Source organism: Vigna unguiculata, chromosome 9 (assembly GCF_004118075.2).
Source record: "Vigna unguiculata cultivar IT97K-499-35 chromosome 9, ASM411807v1, whole genome shotgun sequence".
In the NCBI taxonomy this organism is placed as follows: domain Eukaryota; kingdom Viridiplantae; phylum Streptophyta; class Magnoliopsida; order Fabales; family Fabaceae; genus Vigna; species Vigna unguiculata.
The window spans coordinates 41452736-41471280 of NC_040287.1; the positions used below are offsets into that span (position 1 = coordinate 41452736).

The 18545-nt window shown below is 33.7% G+C and overlaps 4 protein-coding genes across 5 annotated transcripts; 3 read left to right on the plus strand and 1 right to left on the minus strand.

The window, feature by feature from the left end:
• The first annotated feature begins 217 nt into the window (after positions 1-217).
• LOC114163041 (protein RADIALIS-like 3) lies at positions 218-1410 on the plus strand. Its single transcript, XM_028047088.1, has 2 exons — positions 218-544; positions 1210-1410. Exons 1-2 carry the CDS (start codon positions 276-278, stop codon positions 1232-1234), a joined length of 294 nt encoding a protein of 97 aa, XP_027902889.1. The 5' UTR covers positions 218-275; the 3' UTR covers positions 1235-1410.
• A 4457-nt stretch (positions 1411-5867) lies between these two features.
• Positions 5868-10374, plus strand: LOC114163040 (DNA-3-methyladenine glycosylase 1). The gene is made up of 2 exons (XM_028047087.1): positions 5868-7161; positions 9866-10374. Exons 1-2 carry the CDS (start codon positions 6077-6079, stop codon positions 9888-9890), a joined length of 1110 nt encoding a protein of 369 aa, XP_027902888.1. The 5' UTR covers positions 5868-6076; the 3' UTR covers positions 9891-10374.
• A 1042-nt stretch (positions 10375-11416) lies between these two features.
• On the plus strand, positions 11417-13333 carry LOC114163730 (long-chain-fatty-acid--AMP ligase FadD26-like). Its single transcript, XM_028048025.1, has one exon. It carries the CDS (start codon positions 11417-11419, stop codon positions 13331-13333), a length of 1917 nt encoding a protein of 638 aa, XP_027903826.1.
• A 2854-nt stretch (positions 13334-16187) lies between these two features.
• On the minus strand, positions 16188-17850 carry LOC114196064 (skin secretory protein xP2-like). 2 transcript variants are annotated; one of them, XM_028086565.1, is made up of 2 exons: positions 17007-17850; positions 16188-16848 (listed from the first exon to the last, which is right to left on the minus strand). In XM_028086565.1, exons 1-2 carry the CDS (start codon positions 17303-17305, stop codon positions 16320-16322), a joined length of 828 nt encoding a protein of 275 aa, XP_027942366.1. In that variant the 5' UTR covers positions 17306-17850; the 3' UTR covers positions 16188-16319. The 2 variants fall into 2 exon arrangements, with proteins under 2 accessions (XP_027942366.1, XP_027942368.1); XM_028086567.1 differs by having other exon boundaries at positions 16188-16845; positions 17007-17835.
• Between the last annotated feature and the right edge of the window lie 695 nt (positions 17851-18545).

Sequence of the window (18545 nt, forward strand, 5' to 3'; positions counted from 1 at the left end):
AAAAAGAAGATGCAGAATTAAAAGTTAAAGAAAACCACGTCCGTATCTAGGAATTTCAGAATGTGTCCCACTGTTTTGTTCGGAAAGCAACGGCTAGCATGAGCAATGAGCATCAAGTACACAACACAACACAACCTCACCTCACACACTTTCTATACCCCCACTAGTATATAAAGGGCACCAATGTTATTACTTCCCTTGAAAAAAAAAACACAAACCATCATCAAAGCTCTATTGTAACAACAACACTTTATTCTCGTAAGTGTTGCTTAACAATGGCCTCAAGCCAGGGTTGGACACCGAAGCAGAACAAAAGATTTGAGAATGCCCTTGCCATCTTCGACAAGGACACCCCAGATAGGTGGCACAACCTGGCCAGAGCCGTCGGAGGAAAAACTGTGGAAGACGTCAAAAGGCATTATGAGAAGCTCGTGGAAGATGTGAAGCAGATCGAGGAAGGCCACGTGCCCCTTCCCAATTACCGAAGCGTTGCAACCATGGCAAGCAGCATCAGAGGTTACGGTTACATGGATGAACAAAACAGGTTATTATTTCCTCAACCATTGTCTGGTTTTTATCTACTCCAATGCACCGTTGTGTCAAAGCTACATATATGTTATCGGGTAATATTAATGAATGGTTCCATCCGGACTTTATGTCATGATTTCGATAAGAGATTTTAAGTCTAATTCAATCTTACAAGATCATCCTTGCCTTATAAGTCAGTTTTGTGAGATTAAGTTAGGTTTAAAGTTCATTTCTATGTATCAGAGCCATATTAGAACTTATCCTAACGAAATTTTTTAGACATTTTGTTCCACCCGCTGTCGGGCTGCTAATGTACCACTCCCAAATTTATAGTTTCACGCACGAGATGAATATACCTCGGCGTGATGGGATGTGTTGGAAGTCCTATATTGACTAGAAATAAGACCAATTCACAATATATAAGAGGGGTGCAATTCTCATCTTACATGTCAATTTTGTGAGATTGAGTTAGATTTAAAGTTCATTTTTATCCTGTTTTATAAAATGAAGGTTGCACTTTAGTATATACTCTAATTTAATTTTATCTTTGACTTGAAATAATATATATTGCTATATGTTTTATACAAACACAAGAAGTAGCTGTGTATGCATTTATGAAGATTATTGTCGAGTTTGATTATTGTTTCTTGGTTGAGTGTGATTGTGTTGATGATAATGCAGGATGAAGGGTCTGAGTCTGCATTGAAGGTTGATTTAGCAGTAATATGGTGGATGCTTGGATTAGTACTATAAAATATTTTATTTGCTTTTTATTTCTTTCCATATATATGTGAAGCATCGGTGCTTTGTGTTTGTGTTTCCATAAATGTAAAGATGAAAGTGTCCAAAGAGGAGCCAACAGTCAATAGTAAAACATATATAAAGCCATTGGATATCAACTTTTGTTCTCTCTCCATGATTTAGTCGCAAATGAGAACCGAGATAGAAGGTAACTATGGAGTTTTTAAAGTTTTAATATTACTTCAGAATTTGAATCTTGATTCGCTCACAAAACAAATTTATAAATTAAAATTTCTATTTACTCGTATATTATAATTTTATCTTATCTTTTTCCATATATATTTTGAATAACAGAGAATCTTACTAACGAAAAATAAAAGAAAGGATGATTAATAAACAAAAACGAAGTCTTACAACATGAAACCAACGAAAATAACATTTAGAATGCTAAATCTTCTTAGTGAAGTGGTGCAAAGATTATGAGTTCATAAACTCCTCACACTTGGGGGCTTAGTTTGGTATATAATTTCTTAAATTTTTTTAAAACAAAATAGCCCATAAATACTACATTTTGTATTTAAATATATATATATATATATATATATATATATATATATATAATATTATTTAGGAAACTTTTAGCGCATAACTTATTTCATATTAAAAGGGACATAATCAAGATTCAATTAACTAGTCATTTTAGTCCATATACAATTTAGGAAACTTTTATTTCATAAAATATTACTAAAAATTTTTATATTACACAAGATTTCTTTTAAAATTTATTACAAAAATTTACAAGTTTTTTTTATCATTTTTGTAAGAATTTTAATTAATGAGTAAATATTTTATGAATAATTATTCTTTATAAAATTATAGTTAGTAAACATTTTTTTATAATTTTTTTTTGTGCAAATTATTTTATATAAACTATTTTACAAAAATTTTGGTAAAAATTTCTTGTAATTTTTTTTATAAAAAAATTTGTAAATATTTCTCATTAAAAAATTTTAAAATAAAATTTACAGGAAATATAAATTTTTTTTAGTAGTAAAATTTAAATATTTTTCTTTAAATATGACCATAAGATTACTATGATATCATTTTATTTCATATATGTTTATTCGTTTGGCTTAAGATTAATAGTTTGACATTATATTTTTAAAAACTATTCTGGCAATTGTCAAAATAAATTCGGTAAAAGCTACATCAAACAACCATAAATTATTTATTTATTTTTGAATAGTTTTTATACATCATGTATGTAAAAAAATAAAATAATACAATAACAATCTACCCATTTTCAAACACCATAAGTTAGCCAATTGATTTTAAGTTGATTAATTTAATATTTTATTAATATAACGTGAATAATGTTGTCATTAAATGGTCTATCTAATCTTGAAGATATAATAGGTCTTTTGTAAGCAAGCAATATTTAATATGAAATTTTATGACGAGGAAAATACACAAGTATTTATTTGAGAAATTATTATTAAAACAAAATTGTCTAATTAGCTTGACTTATTTAATAATAGTTATGGTATACGTTAAAAAATTCTATATTGTTTAAAATCAAAATGTTTATAAACTTTTTTTATTCTAAACTTGTTAAGAAGTTAAGGAAAAAATGGACAAGATAGGTAACATATAAAAAAGTGTCACGATCATGATCATGATCCTCTTACCTCGGATTGATTAGGATTGATTAGTGCTCTGTACATATAAAAAAGTGTCACGATATATCAACAATATTAATATATATCAATAAAGAAAAAAATTTCATGAATCTGTGTCAATGTTTTTTATATACGAGTTGAGTAATGTGACTCGGAAGGGAAATAACTGCATAAAAGATGAATAATAACAGCAAATTACAATATCACCATAAATAATGAATTCAATAAAAAAAACCCTTCAGATGTAAAATAAAAAATAAAAAATATAATAAGAATTTTTATTTATTTCACTCCCAAAAATTTTTATATTACATAATTTTTTTATAAATTTATTAAAAAAATTATAAAAAATATATTTTTCTGTTATTCTTTATAAGAATTTTAATTGACATGCAATGATAATTATTTATTATAAAATTATAAAATTTATAAGTATTTTTTATAAAATTTACAGTGAAAAATGTTTTATATAAAATATTTTATAAAAGCATTTACAGTAATTTTTTGCAATTTATTTTTTTCATAACAAAATTGTAGGTATTTTTTACAAAAAAAAAATTAAAACAAAATTGGTAGAAAATAAGAGTTTTTTAATAGTGTTTTTAGGAATGAAACATCTTTAATTAATTAATCAATATATTTAAAATGACAAATAAATAAATATTTGAAATGAATGCTTTTCTTTTATTCTAAATTGATTTGATAAAATAAATATTTAGTATACAAAACTCACTCAATTATTCTAAATTAATTTAGTTGTACTTATAATAAAGATGAATTAATAAACATAAATTGGTGATATTTTTTGAACTTACTTTTCAAAGACTGTAAATTAGTTGAAAGAATTTTTATGCCTGGATGAAAATTTTTGTAAGGGTTAAATATATTTTTGGTTTCTTAACTTTTAGTAAATTTTGGAATTAGTCCATTTCGAAACTTTAGACTAATTTAGTCATCGATTTTTCAAAATACGTGAATTTAGTCATTTAAATCAAATTTTGTTAAGTTTATTAATGTTTAATACATGTTTTGGGATTGTATTTGAGTTGTTTATACTGTTTGTTTTAATGTTAAGTCAAATACTATTATGAAACGTGCTTGAAATGTCAAATAAATTTAACAAAATTTGATTAAAATGATTAAAGTCACATATTTCGAAAGATGAATGACTAAATTGATCTAAAGTTTCAAAATGAACTAATTCCAAAATTTTCTAAAAATTAAGGTAAAAAAGAACATATTTAACTCATTTTTTAATATGCTTGGTTAAATAGCTATCAGAATTGATCATGGCCCATCATTAGAAAAATATCATTTCTCAAGGTTAATGACTCAACCCAAAAGAAAAAAATAATATATCAGTTCCAAAAAATCTCCTGAGCATATATATGCTTGAAAGGAGACATGTTTTAGAGTCATCCTTTATAGAAAATGACTTGGCTAAATGCAATTGATAAAATTTACAACTAATTCTCCAATAAAGCCATTAAAATTGTTTCATTTCCAGGGTGCTGTTATTTTGATTTTTCAAGTCGCTTTCACATTATGCTCTCCCCTTGCTTCTTGTTCTTTTTCTTGTAGTATTGGGTACAATCATTAACCACGACCTTTTTTTTTCCTTCTATTTCTTCACAAAAACGTGAATTTCGTTAAAGTTCTTGAAAAATAGCCATCCAAAGAAAGTTTGGGCCCTTTAGAATCAATTGGGCTTTATCATCATCTGTAATGAGAAATTGTTCGGCTATTGCTTCCTGCACTCTTATATTTTCTCGCTGCATGTGATGAAATGACAATCTTATCCTTTTTACTCATTCTTTTCCTTCACCTCTATTGATGTGTGAGAGCTCATATTTTAAATTAATGTATTCCAATTTTGAAAATACATTTCGGAATATAACATTTTCCATTCTCCGAAATATCTATAAAACGTACAATCTTAAATTATAAAATTAAAAACATTATTTTTATTTATTTCATCAGATATAGCCAATATTTCAGACACTATGAAGATACCGAAAGAAAAAATCAAATGCAAGAAGCAATTGTCCACCTTCTTTCTCAAAGCACATTGTTGGACGTCATGAAAAATTCGTTGACAATTCAAACACGTAAACAACAATAAAAAAAGTTTCCTCCAATTTTATTAAAAATTATTAATTGTTCTTACAAGATTTTTTATCGTCTGCGTGTGAAGTTTTGTGGATGATAATGGGTTTCCTTTTATGTAATGATGATGACAATGATGTAATGTAAGGTGTCAAATGGCAAAGGAATAAACTGAGTTTAAGAGAAAAAGTCCATGCATTGAAGGAAATTCCTGAGTCTTTATACGAATAAATGGCAAAAATAAAAAAGGAGTACAAGTTAAAGTCCACTTCCTTTGTGAATGTTTCTGTAATCTAATTTTTATATATTTTTTTTCATGAGTAACTTTTTTTTTTGTTATATGAAATTATGGATAATAGATAAATAGTAGCTAATAATTAATAAAAATATTAAACATGTGTGACTGAGTTGTTTCTTGTTATCTACTAAAAAATAATTATTTTTCAATTATATAAGATAATGATCTCTACTGTATATCTAACATAGGATAAGTATACTAACTTTTTATAATTTGTATCATGTTACTTCAATTACTGTGAAAAGAAAATTTATTTATTAAATAATTTAATTTCAATTAAAAGTTATTTTTTTAAAAAAGAAAGTAACTTGTATAGGAAATATACAAGGGACTCCAAGGTTAATTTTGTCAAAAAAAAATTCAAAATAATAGAGGCGCGTTTAGAAAAATAAAAAAGGCATATATCGTGGACTGTTTTGGCGATGTTGGGCTTGTCATTTGGGCCGAATGTAAAGGTTCACGTGTAGCACGCATTGCGAGATGGCGTGTGAGAAAGAAATAAGAAAACCCATACCAAGGTAGGATCCGAGACGAAGACCAAGACGAACAAGAAAAGCAGCGAAACTGAAAAGAGAATGAAGAAACAAATGATTAGAAGCAGTTGGATTAAAGGAGAGTGAGTTTCAACCATTATCATCATCAACATCGTCACATTACATTCATTCAACTTCAAACTCATTCGATTTCATTCACTTTCCTCAATCACCAATTCAACTCCACACTTATGGGCGAACACACGCTAGGTCAAGCACAATCCCTAATCGAACCTCAGCCCCACCCAGCTCCCTCCTCCTCCGCCACCGGCCCCGACGGCGCTCAGGCGGACTCAGAACTAAACAATGTCCTTCCGCACGCAAACTCCCCTGCCTCGAAAATCCCCCTCCGTCCCCGTAAGATCCGGAAGGTCTCACCGGACCCTTCCACATCCGAATCCCTAACCGAACCCTCTAAACCGGGCAAGAGCGGTGGCCGGAGCACCAAGCACGTTGCGCCTTCGCGAGCCATGGCGGTGGTGCCGCGCTTAGTGGCGCGTTCACTCTCGTGCGAAGGCGAGGTGGAGATCGCGCTCCGATTTCTCAGGAACGCGGACCCTCTCCTCTCCCCTCTAATCGACATTCACCAACCCCCAACCTTCGACAATTTCCACACTCCCTTCCTCGCCCTAACGCGTAGCATCTTGTACCAGCAACTCGCGTACAAAGCAGGCACCTCCATCTACACGCGCTTCATCGCGCTCTGCGGTGGCGAAAACGGTGTCGTTCCCGAAACCGTTCTCGCTTTGACTCCCCAACAGCTTCGCCAAATTGGGGTTTCGGGGCGGAAGGCGAGTTACCTTCACGATTTAGCGAGGAAGTATCAGAACGGGATACTGTCCGATTCGGCCATTGTGAACATGGATGATAAGTCACTCTTCACTATGCTGACCATGGTCAATGGAATTGGCTCTTGGTCTGTTCACATGTTCATGATTTTTTCACTCCACAGACCCGATGTTCTTCCCATCAATGATTTGGGTGTGAGGAAAGGGGTTCAGCTTCTTTATAACCTCGAGGACTTGCCGCGGCCGTCGCAGATGGACCAGTTGTGCGAGAAGTGGAGGCCTTATCGTTCTGTTGCTTCGTGGTATATGTGGAGATTTGTTGAAGCCAAAGGAACTCCTTCGAGTGCCGTAGCAGTAGCCACTGGTGCTGGCCTGCAGCAGCAGCAGCAGCATCACCACCAGCACCAACAACATGAGCAACCGCAGCAACAACAACATCCTCCACAGCCGCAGCTTCTGGACCCCATAAATAGTATGTTTAATCTCGGGTAAGACATTACTGGCTCCGCAGCTTTTCATATGCTTGATTTAATGGTTTATGTGTTGATTTGATTCCCTCGTAAATATCTTGCTCGTATTAAATGAAAGTGTTCGTATTTAGAATATGTGTTTTACCTATGATTAAATTCGTTTTTTACTTTGATAGTTTGATTTGAAATTAAATGAATTGTGTACGAAAATCTGTAATCAAAAGCTTGCTTTCTCAATATGGAAAATGCTGCTGGTAATGAGCAATTGTTATCTATATCTGTGATGAAGTGTTATACAGTCGCCTGGTGATTATTCTGGTAGAGATATACACTTTCGTCTTGTGAAGACGTGCTGCTAATTCTTTCTTTTTCCCAGATTAGGAAAGCCTTCGCACCTCATGGTTACATATCTTGATTTTAGCGTGTTTTATCTTTGTTCAATTTCCATTAAGTTGACTGGTCGTTGAACTTATAACTTCCTGGGATATTTTTTTGCTTCTCCTTTCGCTCTTTCTGCAAGCTAATTTGAAAAAAAAAAGGGAATACCTTAAGACACTTTATCTTTCCTTTGGCTCTTAATGGTTGATGAAAATTTTTGTTTAAATTAAAAACTTCGTTAAGTTGCACTTTTGGTCTTCCAATATCACAACTGTATGATTTTACTGCCTCGAGTTCCAACTGTGGTAATTGGGTTTTCAAGCATGGTAAATGTGCGACTTTAGTTTCGTAGGTTTCATTTGTGTCAATTGAATCCTCTAGATATTGTAATTTTGTTGTTTAATCCTTTCATTAATTGGAATTAGTTGATGTAACATTGACTTATGACATATCTGGGAGACTAAAACCACACAATTAGAACACAGGGAACTAAAATTAAACAATTGTAATTTCAGAGGGATCCGCTTGGTACAATTAAAACTTCAGGGGTTAAAATCACATAATTGTGATACAAAAGGGACCGAAAAGACAATTAAGTTAAAACTTTTTTGTGTCAGTGTTTTTGTCTGATGATACTTAAGATATTGCGATGTAGAATTCCTGATAGCTGAGATGTCATGTGAAACACAGCTTTCTCTGTCTAACGAGGAAGAAAACTAGTGCCTTTTGTGTCTTGGTCAACTATGGTGACAAGATATGTTGCATGTGATTAACTTATGCACTCCTTTTGGTTCTCTTGTTGTGCAGTGTATGAATTGAGGGGAAAGTTTGACATCTCTTAAATTGTATATAGCATATATAGGCTGTACGAGGGAAGAAATACTTGTTGGCATTTTCTTGCATTACTATTACGTGGGTGTGAAAAAAGATGAAACCAAGAATTATATAGAAAAGTATGGTATAACATTTAAGAATTGAACTAGTACCACCAAAACTTCAAGTGGTGATACTATTAAGTAAAATTTGATTACCTAAACATGGAATGGTCTCTATATGATTTGTGGTGCTGGGATTGAAAGAATTGCTGCGTCAATTAAGCTAGCTATCTTCCCACCAAAAGAAGGGTTGAGAGGAGATCATTGTTGCCTTGTTCATCTTGAAGGGAATAAGTCAACACTCCCCATTAAACATAATAGACAATGGGTATGTACAGTTTAATAAGTCAATGCTTGGAAGCTTCTAGGCTGAACTATATACTACCGTTGCATGGTTTGCATGGGAAGAAGTGATGCGAGGATCCTGATTTATTAGTCAAACTTATATTTTTTAGTGTATTATTTTATACTTAGGCTTCGAGTTGATTTGAAGGCAGGACTGGTTCTTATGTTTCATTAAATTAATTTTTTCTTTTAAAATAGTCAAGGTAGTGAAAATAGCTTGTGGTTACAACTTGTGAGGAGTTGATGCAATAAGACATGCTCAAGGTCTATTGTTATGTTGTTTATTTATTGCGAGTTGCTAGATGGTGATTTGAATCGATAACTATTTTTCAATTTTCCAAATCCCCCCTTAAGACACCTCGGGTGGTTAGTGGGCGTCAGGAGAACTTTGCTTTGTTACGTCAGTGTGGCCTTTTGGTAGTCGTTGGACTTAATGTAGTAGCAGTGTATGGATCTCTATTTTCATTCATTGATCTGGAGTGATCATTGAACCTTTAAGGTGGTTATATTTTTGGAATTTCGTGGGTTCTCATCATATTTTGGAAAATTGCTTCTCTGCCTGTTAATAGTTAGTGTTTAGTTTGGTAGCCTGGTAATTATATTATTAATCACGTGTCTATTTAGTGGTTTTCCTTATGTGATCCGGCTTCTGAAGCTAAATCTCAACTTCTAATGACGTTGGAATCATTGCCTAACGTAATGAAGACAAAAAAAATGATGTGAAGTTATTTCTTCCGTTGGTTGTTTTGATATATCTCCTACGAAGGCGTGTATTTTATGTAATAGTAATTTTAGGAGTAAACTCAATAATGCTATGTTTTATCAGTTTATGGTATGTTGTGGTCCTGTTGTAATGTACTTGCTTGTGCTTTGTGGTGCCAACTGTCATGTATTTCCCTAAAATCTGATTGATATAGAGTTTATAACAATATATGCACAATTCAGTTACTGTGAAGGAGAGGAGTGAAAATTTGAAGGTACAGTACGCGTCTTTCATTTCGCTTCATTTCTTTCTGTTCTCTCCAACTTGAAATATGTAATTGTTTATGTTGTCTAATCTAACATAGTAATTGATGTAATTTTAACACCTTTCTCATCTCTCTGTTCTGTGAAATGTGCTATAGGGCCGCATGTGCTTGGGGACAATGATCCCCAACGGAATTTATACGAGGCTTTGTTAGCAGTCGCTCACACGGGAAGTTGCAAAGACACGACGTGAAATGTATTTAATGATAGATCTTAGTACTGAGACTTGGACATTGGGAGCATTGAAGCATTAGTGTATGATTTGCCTTGTGTTCAATAAAGCCAGTGCAAGACTAATAAAGGCCACTCCTTAATTTTGTTTTTATTTGAGTAATTGTAGCTGTTGGAGGGCTATGTTGAGTTGTTAAGTCGTCAGATAGTAGGACTAGACTGATTAGAGGGCAGTGTTTCATTGCCTTTGTTGCTGCATGGTAGTGTGGTTTTTTGGAGTGTCAGACCATGTCATGTAATTAATGTATGCATGGAGTCATTAACTGGATAAGCCCTTTGCGTTATGTGTCGTTCGTCTAATGTAAAAAAAGTGAAAGATCTCATATCTGGTAATAGGTTTTTAATTTAATAGATGCCCGTAATAGTGCAGTTTGCACCCTGTGTTTTTATTGCTTAGTCATGTGGTGATCAGTAACCCGTTAATTTATTAAGATTAATAAAATAAGTTAGGTTATTTAGTGTAATTGGTTTGGTTATATTTAAAGATACTATTTATTATTCTAGAATTAGTTTTTTAATTGCATAATTCAATAAATTAAAGAGTATGGAAAGAGATTAAATTTTGATGCATTTGAAATTGATCTAATGATTTTTATAGTTAGGACACTTTATTTTATTTACATCTTATATATAGGATAAAGATAGCGGTGAGCATTAAATTTTTAATCACTTCGGATTTTTTTTAATTTGATAGCAGACATTGTTATTAATATACTGGTATACTGGTAAATAAAAGACGTTCTTCTCCACTTCTCGTAGTGGGATAATTAATAATTTTGAGTCGCCCTCATTTGTTTATTATAACATCATTTGTTATAATATGATTTTATTGACTTTTTTTTATTAGTTTAAATTAATTTTAAATTATAAATTTCATTATATTCAACATTAAAATATAAAAGAAACTTATTAAGTTAAAAACGAGAATCATAAAAATTGCCAATTTTTGTTTATAAATTTAAACCTACAGAAAAAAAAATTAAAAGAAGCGTAAAAACAATATTGTTACTGTCAGGATAGCGTTGTCCAAATTGAAGAGATGATCAAAATTAGCTTCTTCTGTGCGTTTAATTAATAATTTAGGAAGATAAGGAGAGAACAAGTACGCGAAGACATGAACATGTACTAGCAGACAGCTGCGGGGACAATCCGCCTACAATATAGAAACGTTTTCTTTTACAGGACGGCGATGTAATTCCGAATACACAGACCCAACAACTACATAGCGACGATTTTTGCTATTACAGCTGAGGGCACAGTGAGATATTCTAACCGCATATCCCTTTATTCCCTCTAGTTTTCATAATCATCCCATTGGAATATCAGAGACTGGATCATGCGCTTCAACACGTACCTACCTTAACACTATTACTATAAATATGCAACCCATCATGCAACACAACAGACAAACTAAAAATATGTCATACCAATACGAGAATTATGACCCCTCCTTCCCCGACCAACCTGTCGTTGACTTATACCTCCCTGTTTGGGCAAGATTACCAGCTTTCCACTCCAAACCAGCTTTCATTTGGGCTCAAGACTCCCACACCACCACCACTCTCCTCACCTACCAACAACTCAACACCAATGTTCATCTCATCTCCTCACAGTTGCAGGGTTCACTGCAAAGAGGAGACACTGTTCTTCTTCTCTGTTCTCCAGGACTTGACCTAGTTGAACTCATTTTCGGTTGCCAAAGAGCTGGTCTCTTGAGCGTACCTATCGTCCCTCCCCACCCTTCTTTCTCCAAACAAAACTATCACCACCTCGTACGAGCCATTTCTCAGACCAAACCCAAAGCTGCCATAGCTCACTCTCACTACATTTCAAGCATTCGACACTACCTCTCCTCCCCCCACAACAACACCAAGCTTGCTCACATGCTGCAAACCCTCCACTGGATTTCCATTGACCATGTCAAACACGGTACTGTGAACAACCGTGATTCCCTAACGTACAGTGGTTGCAAAGCTGATGAAGTTTATTTGGTTCAGTACACTTCTGGAGCCACTGGGATCCCAAAACCCGTGCTTGTCACTGCTGGTTCAGCTGCTCACAACGTTAGAACAGCGAGAAAAGCTTACGATCTTCATCCAAACAGCACCATCGTTTCGTGGCTGCCACAGTACCATGATTGTGGCCTCATGTTTCTGTTGCTGACCATTGTCTCCGGTGCCACGTGTGTTCTCACGTCCCCAAACGCGTTCATCAAACGCCCCAGACTCTGGCTTGAACTCTTGTCCGAATTCAAGGCCACTTGCACTCCCGTTCCATCCTTCACATTGCCACTGGTCATCAAGCGTGGAGGGATTCACCAAAGAACTTTACCCATCAACCTATCAACTTTGAAGAACCTTATAATCATCAACGAACCTATCTATAGCGACTCTGTGGAAGAATTCGTTCATACTTTTTCACCATTCGGGTTAAGCCCTTCTTCTATCTCTCCTTCCTACGGGTTAGCAGAAAATTGCACCTTTGTGTCCACTGCGTGGAGGAACTGTCACAGTGACAAAGATGGTGCTTATGCTTCTTCCAGCTTCCCAGATTTCCCAACTCACAACAAACTGTTACCGGTTGCAAGACTCGGAAACGTGGAGCAGGAAGACGTGGAGATTATGGTCGTAAACGAAGAAACCTTGGAGCCGAGTGAGGATGGCGTCGAAGGAGAAATTTGGGTTGCTTCACCAAGTAATGCTTCTGGGTACCTTGGCCACCCTAGTTTAACGAGAGAGGTGTTTCATGGAAGATTGAGAAACATGGTTAGTAAGTGCTTTCTTCGAACTGGGGACAAAGGCATCGTGAAAGGAGAAAAGAGATACCTCTTTGTTACTGGTCGATGTCAAGATGTTATGGAACTTCAAAACGGTGAGAAGGTTCATCCACATTACATAGAGACAGCAGCTTACAACAGTTGCCCCAAGTTACTCAGAGGAGGCTGCATTGCAGCGTTTAAAGTTTCAGCAACGGCGGTGGTTGTGGCAGAGATGCAGAGGTTCGAAAAGGATGTGGATGTGGTTGTGTTGAAGTGGGTCTGTGAGAGAATTAAGGCATGTGTTTGGAAGAAGGAGAAGGTAGAGATTGGATGGGTGGTTTTGGTTAAGAGTGAGTGTGTTCCCAAAACCACTTCTGGAAAATTGCAAAGAGGGAGGTGTAAGGAAAAGCTTCTTGCAGGGGACATGGTGATTCTGATGGAGATGCGATTTGAGAAAGATGTTACTGTTTTTACGAGAGCACAGAAGGTAGGAGAAGAAGCTTGGGAAGAGAAGGGTCACGTGACAAGATCCCTTTCATGTATGGACACTCCTAGCTCTCTAATATCTCTTCTGTGATATGGAGCATAATATGGGTCTAATATGAAAACTGTTGATTCTCAGTCAGCATATTTTCATCTCTGTATATCGATAAATCAATAAATGTAGGAATAAAAATACTCTTCCAGACCTATAAACTTGTATATATAACAAACGAAGAAAAAGAAATGGAAAATGATTTTTTCCACATTCAAAACAACCACTTAAAAACATGGTTTTAAAAAGGAAAATGATTTTTTGACTACTAAATTTTGTCAACTTTCTCTTATAACTTTAAGTATCATCTTCTAAATGGTTCTTCATTTCTCCATTTTCTTATTTTCAATATTTCAAGATCACTTAGAAGATGACACATCATGTTGTAAGAGAAAGTTGTCAAAAATTAGTAGTCAAAATATTATTGCCCTTTTAAAAATGTTATGATAATTAGAAAAAGTACAATCATATATTAACTATTAAATTTTGACAACTTTCTTTTACAATATGAAGTGTGTCATCTTTTAAGTGGTTTTAGAATATTGAGAATGAGAAAATGAAAAAATGAAAAATTACTTAAAAAATAACACATAAGGTTGTAAAAGAAAGTTATAAAAATATAATAGTCAAAAAATCATTTTCTATAGAAAAATTAAACTTTTTACGTAAAACTACCCATTTTTTATAGAGTAAGAGATTTTTATGATATTGCCTTTGAGAATTCTTATTCGATGGAGTGTTGATGATGATGTTAGGATTTTAATTTTTGAAATTTGAAATGATTTATGCTGATCTTTCACATGCATTTCTCTCCTTGCATGTGTTTCGTATGCTATTCGGTTACATTTTCCTGTCTTTGTTTCTAAAGTGTAGGATCATTTTGTTTGTCTTTGATTCTTAAGTCTAGGTTAATTTTGTTTGAATTCTATCTTTTTATAAGTGGAATTTATGAATTGCAATTCATATATACTCTTCAAGTGACTCTCATTTCTAACTGAACTCTTCACTATCCTAGATCAAAAGGTAACTAGAATTTTTGTCTTCAAGTGACTCTCTTTCAAGATATTCCTAATTGAACTATTTTGACGATTGTAGAATCAAAAGGTTACTAGAATTTTTGTCTACTGCTATTCCAAAGGTTTGAGGGGAGCTAATATGATATGCTTCTATTACTCCTTAAAAAATACATGTCTTATTAAAACTTTTTCACAACAGTTTTCAATTGACCAATTGACAGAGGTAAAAAGTATGTGTTCTTTTTGTTAGATGAAGAAAAGTCCATTTAGCAACTTTTCTTTGTAAGGATAAAAAGGTATAAGGTGTGTGTTCTCTTTGTAAGAATAAGGTTTTAGCAACTTTTCTTTGTAAGGATAAAAAGGTATAAGGAGTGTGTTCTCTTTGTAAGAATAAGGTACAAGGTAAATTTGTTCATAATTAAATTTTTTAAAATGAATGTCAATTTTTCTTACTAAATTTGAGGAGAGTGTATTATAAATTAAATGAATATGATTGAGGAGAAGAAGAAGAAGGAAAAAAAGGAAAGAGGAAGATGAGCAAAAGGAGGGGATGAAAATAGTGTGTACAATGATGACATGACAACAATGACAAGAATTGAGGAGCCATAGAATAAAGAAGAAGAGGAGGACGAGGAAAAAGAGAAGGAGGAGGATGATGAAAAGCAAGATTGGACGACAATGGCAGAAGAGGAGAAAGAAGAAAAGCAAAATGGAAGAAGGAGAAGAAAAAGAAGAGAATGAGTAAGAAGATCAAATCACGATATTTATCGACGAATATTTGCTGATGAATGATTATTTCCAAATTTAAATGGTTAATAATTACTAACAATATTTACTAGCAAATTTTTAGTAATCTACAACTACCAACAAAATTTTTTATTCATTAATAAACATTTTATCACCCTTTATTTTACTCTTGTTAATTTTACGTCACGGTAAATTTTATGTGTGAGTAAATCCATTTTTTTGTGTTCATTTAAGTTAAATTGAATTAAATGAAACATGATCTACATTTGATAGTTAAAATATATAATGTGGAAATAAATTAAATTGAGTAAATCCATTTTTTTGTTCATTTAAGTTAAATTGAATTAATGAAACATGATCTACATTTGATAGTTAAAATATATAATGTGAAACTAAATTAAATTGGTTTAAGATAGTCTTTTAAAAAGAAGTACTCAATTATATATGAAAAAATGAATTGGAACATTGTTGGACTTCATTCTTTCTAAAATTTTCGGCATAAAATCATTGAGTGACCAATGTGTTCACTGAACAAAATTCTTTTTTTTTTTCTTTTTGAAACTTGAGAAGGTTAGTCGCTAAATAACTATTTGTTTGTTGAACGAAATTCACTTAAATGAAAATCTAAAGGTTTTATTCATTGCACAACTAAAATGTTCAAAATGTGAATGAAATAATAATAATAATATTTTATATGGAGCGTAAAGATTTACAATTTTAATTCAAATTAAAAAAAAAAAATCTTCATCCTACTTATCGAATAAAAACATGATAACGTAATAGCTCGTAATTTAGCATATGATGTATTCAAATTTCAATTTAAATTGAAGACGTCTAAGTTTAAATAATTGTATCGGATACACACAAATATTAAAAAGGAGTTTGCTTACTGAATAATTAGTGTTATAAGGATATTAATGAATGAATAAGAAAGTGTAATGTTTGTATGATATTATCGTTTAAAATAAAATAATAAAATTTATAAGTTAAGAGATAGAATATACGAAATTTATTTATTCAATAACTTTGATTCACTTCATTTTATATTGTTCTCCACCTGATAGAAATTAGGTATATATATATGCTCAACAAGAAAAGTCATGTTCAATGAGGATGAAGTGTGGGCACATTCGTTGAAGGGCGTAGGTGTTGTTATGTCACACTCCAAATCAATTCTCAACACAGATATCACCCTTCCACTATACACTGTCTCAGTTGGCAAGGAAATGTATATAATTGTTCATCTCAATAACATTCTTTTCTTATCACTCGTCTAATGGTTCCCCTTTAGGTGCCTGTGCGGGAGCATTGCTCGGTGAAGAAGAAGAGTCTGAATCTTCAAACTCTTCATCATCACTGTCTGGTTCCCCCGTAGGTGCACTTGTTGGTGCACTTGTCGGTGCCCCTTCACCTTCCTCAGAATCATCATCGAATTCGGGTGTTCTTGTTGGTGCTTCCGCTGGCGCAGTCGTTGGTGCTTCGGTAGATGCTTCATCGTCTGACTCTACCGGTGCCTCTGCAGGTGAGAAAGAACCTTCCGGTGCACCTGCGGGAGAAATATCCTCGTCCTCATCTTCATCGTCCTCGTCCTCGTCTTCATCTTCATCTTCAGGTAAAGCATCTGGTGCTCCAACTGGTGAATCTGCCATTGATCCCGCGGGTGAAATGTCCGTTTCTGCCATTGATCCCGCGGGTGAAATTTCCGTTTCTGCCATTGATCCCGCGGGTGAAATTTCCGTTTCTGACATCGATCCCGCGGGTGAAATTTCCGTTTCGTGGCTTGCACTTGCACTACTTTTCCCCAAAACAGTAGTTAACCGCACAAAATTAGTTTCAAATTAACCACAATTTCAAAAATATATTCACTGATTATTTAATTTTTGTAATGCTAAAGAAATTCGTGGTAGAAAATTTGGAGAATGAAAAAAGTTGAAGTGATTATGATTTCTTACCTGTCGGTGTCTAAAAAGTCGGCCAAGGATGTTCCTTGGCCTTCATCGGCGTCATCGTAGGAAGAGGAAGAAGAAGAGCCAGAGCCAGAGCCAGAGGAGGCGCCACTTAGGGCTGAACCGAAGTAATCACTGACAGCATCCTGGGTGGTGCCCCCACCAATAGCTTGCTGGGCCTGGTCCAATGCGTCTTGGGAGAGGCCTCCCTGATCCAATAGATTCTTCCAATCATCTTCCTGGCCCAAAACGAATGGCAGAGCCAACACCACCGAAAACACCAAAACTAATGATATCTTCGCCATTTTCCCCTTATTCCTTTACCCTGGAGTCAAGGATTGCAGAAACGCCTTGGCAATTAGTGAACCAAGGGTGGCAACGATATGCAACTTTGTTCATTACAATCCGCTCTTTTATATACACTGCCACAACCCATTTTAGCCCTGCTCTTTTTCTCACGACCCCGATTTTCCCGTTCTCGTTTCTTATCTTTAGAAATTTTCATTTTCCGTTTTCTTTTATTTTAGTTTCTCTACGCTGCTGTTGCCACAACCCCTTCGCTGCTGCTTTTTCCTCGCTCTCCATTTTTTTTCTTCTTAAGAATAGCCACGTCCTATTTTTTTTCTTCGCTGTCCGTAATATTGAATTTCATAATTTGTCAAATATGTTTACCTATTCTGAGTTACACGTCCTTTCTTAGGAGCTTTTCTATTTTGGAAAGACAGCTTTTTTATTTCTTAGCCAAATATATTCTCCCAATTACATGTGTCATATACTTCACTCTGTGACTGCATCAAATGGACCACATTCTTATGAATATTATAAGTATGGCTCTCTAATCATATTTAAACATTTATTTTAATAAGATATGTATTACCTATATAAATTTTAAACATGTCGCTACGTAATGGATAATAGAAAATAATTCCTATCATAGTTATTGGGGATAAATTTTGAATAATGATACTTCCACACACAAACATTTTTTAAATTCATTTGACATTATCTTTCATTATTTTTTTACAAATACAAACTAACTTTTTATGACTATTTTTCTATCTTTAAAATGTGTTTTCAAATAAATATTAAGTGTGTCAAAGTATTATTATTCATAAATTTTCTTTCGCTTAGAATTGTGGGAGAGAGGGAGAGAGTTTATATATATATATAAACTTATTCTTCTGTTTTATTGTCCCATTATCGCAGTAATTTTTTTTATGCGTTATTATTGCTTTTGCTATCTGCGGTAACCTTATTGGTGTGCAAACCATGCACTGTGTGTGCTTTTGTATATGATTTTTTTCCCACCTTAATGCTCAAATATTAAATTTTATTTGGGCTCGCCAAAAAGATTGATGCCCCACCCGTGTTTGCATTATTCTCGAAATTAAATATGTTTGGTGTTTTCTTTTAGCATTTGTGAAAAATTATATTCTATCAAGGAATATTGTACTTAATCGTCGTGTATAGGTTGAATGAAATATAAAGGTTGGGGCTGTCAGTTGGAAATTCTTGTGGATGTGTCCTTAAAAGAATAATATACAG

What these genes read in the sequence shown, in the direction of transcription:
- LOC114196064 (XM_028086565.1), bottom strand. Translation starts at nt 17,305, where the DNA reads ATGGCGAAGATATCATTAGTTTTGGTGTTTTCGGTGGTGTTGGCTCTG. An exon ending in GACTTTTTAGACACCGACAG is followed by an intron (nt 16,849 to 17,006) that starts GTAAGAAATCAT and finishes TTTGGGGAAAAG; the next exon opens with TAGTGCAAGTGCAAGCCACG.
- LOC114163040 (XM_028047087.1), top strand. Translation starts at nt 6,077, where the DNA reads ATGGGCGAACACACGCTAGGTCAAGCACAATCCCTAATCGAACCTCAG. An exon ending in AATAGTATGTTTAATCTCGG is followed by an intron (nt 7,162 to 9,865) that starts GTAAGACATTAC and finishes AATGTGCTATAG; the next exon opens with GGCCGCATGTGCTTGGGGAC.
- LOC114163041 (XM_028047088.1), top strand. Translation starts at nt 276, where the DNA reads ATGGCCTCAAGCCAGGGTTGGACACCGAAGCAGAACAAAAGATTTGAG. An exon ending in TACATGGATGAACAAAACAG is followed by an intron (nt 545 to 1,209) that starts GTTATTATTTCC and finishes ATGATAATGCAG; the next exon opens with GATGAAGGGTCTGAGTCTGC.
- LOC114163730 (XM_028048025.1), top strand. Translation starts at nt 11,417, where the DNA reads ATGTCATACCAATACGAGAATTATGACCCCTCCTTCCCCGACCAACCT.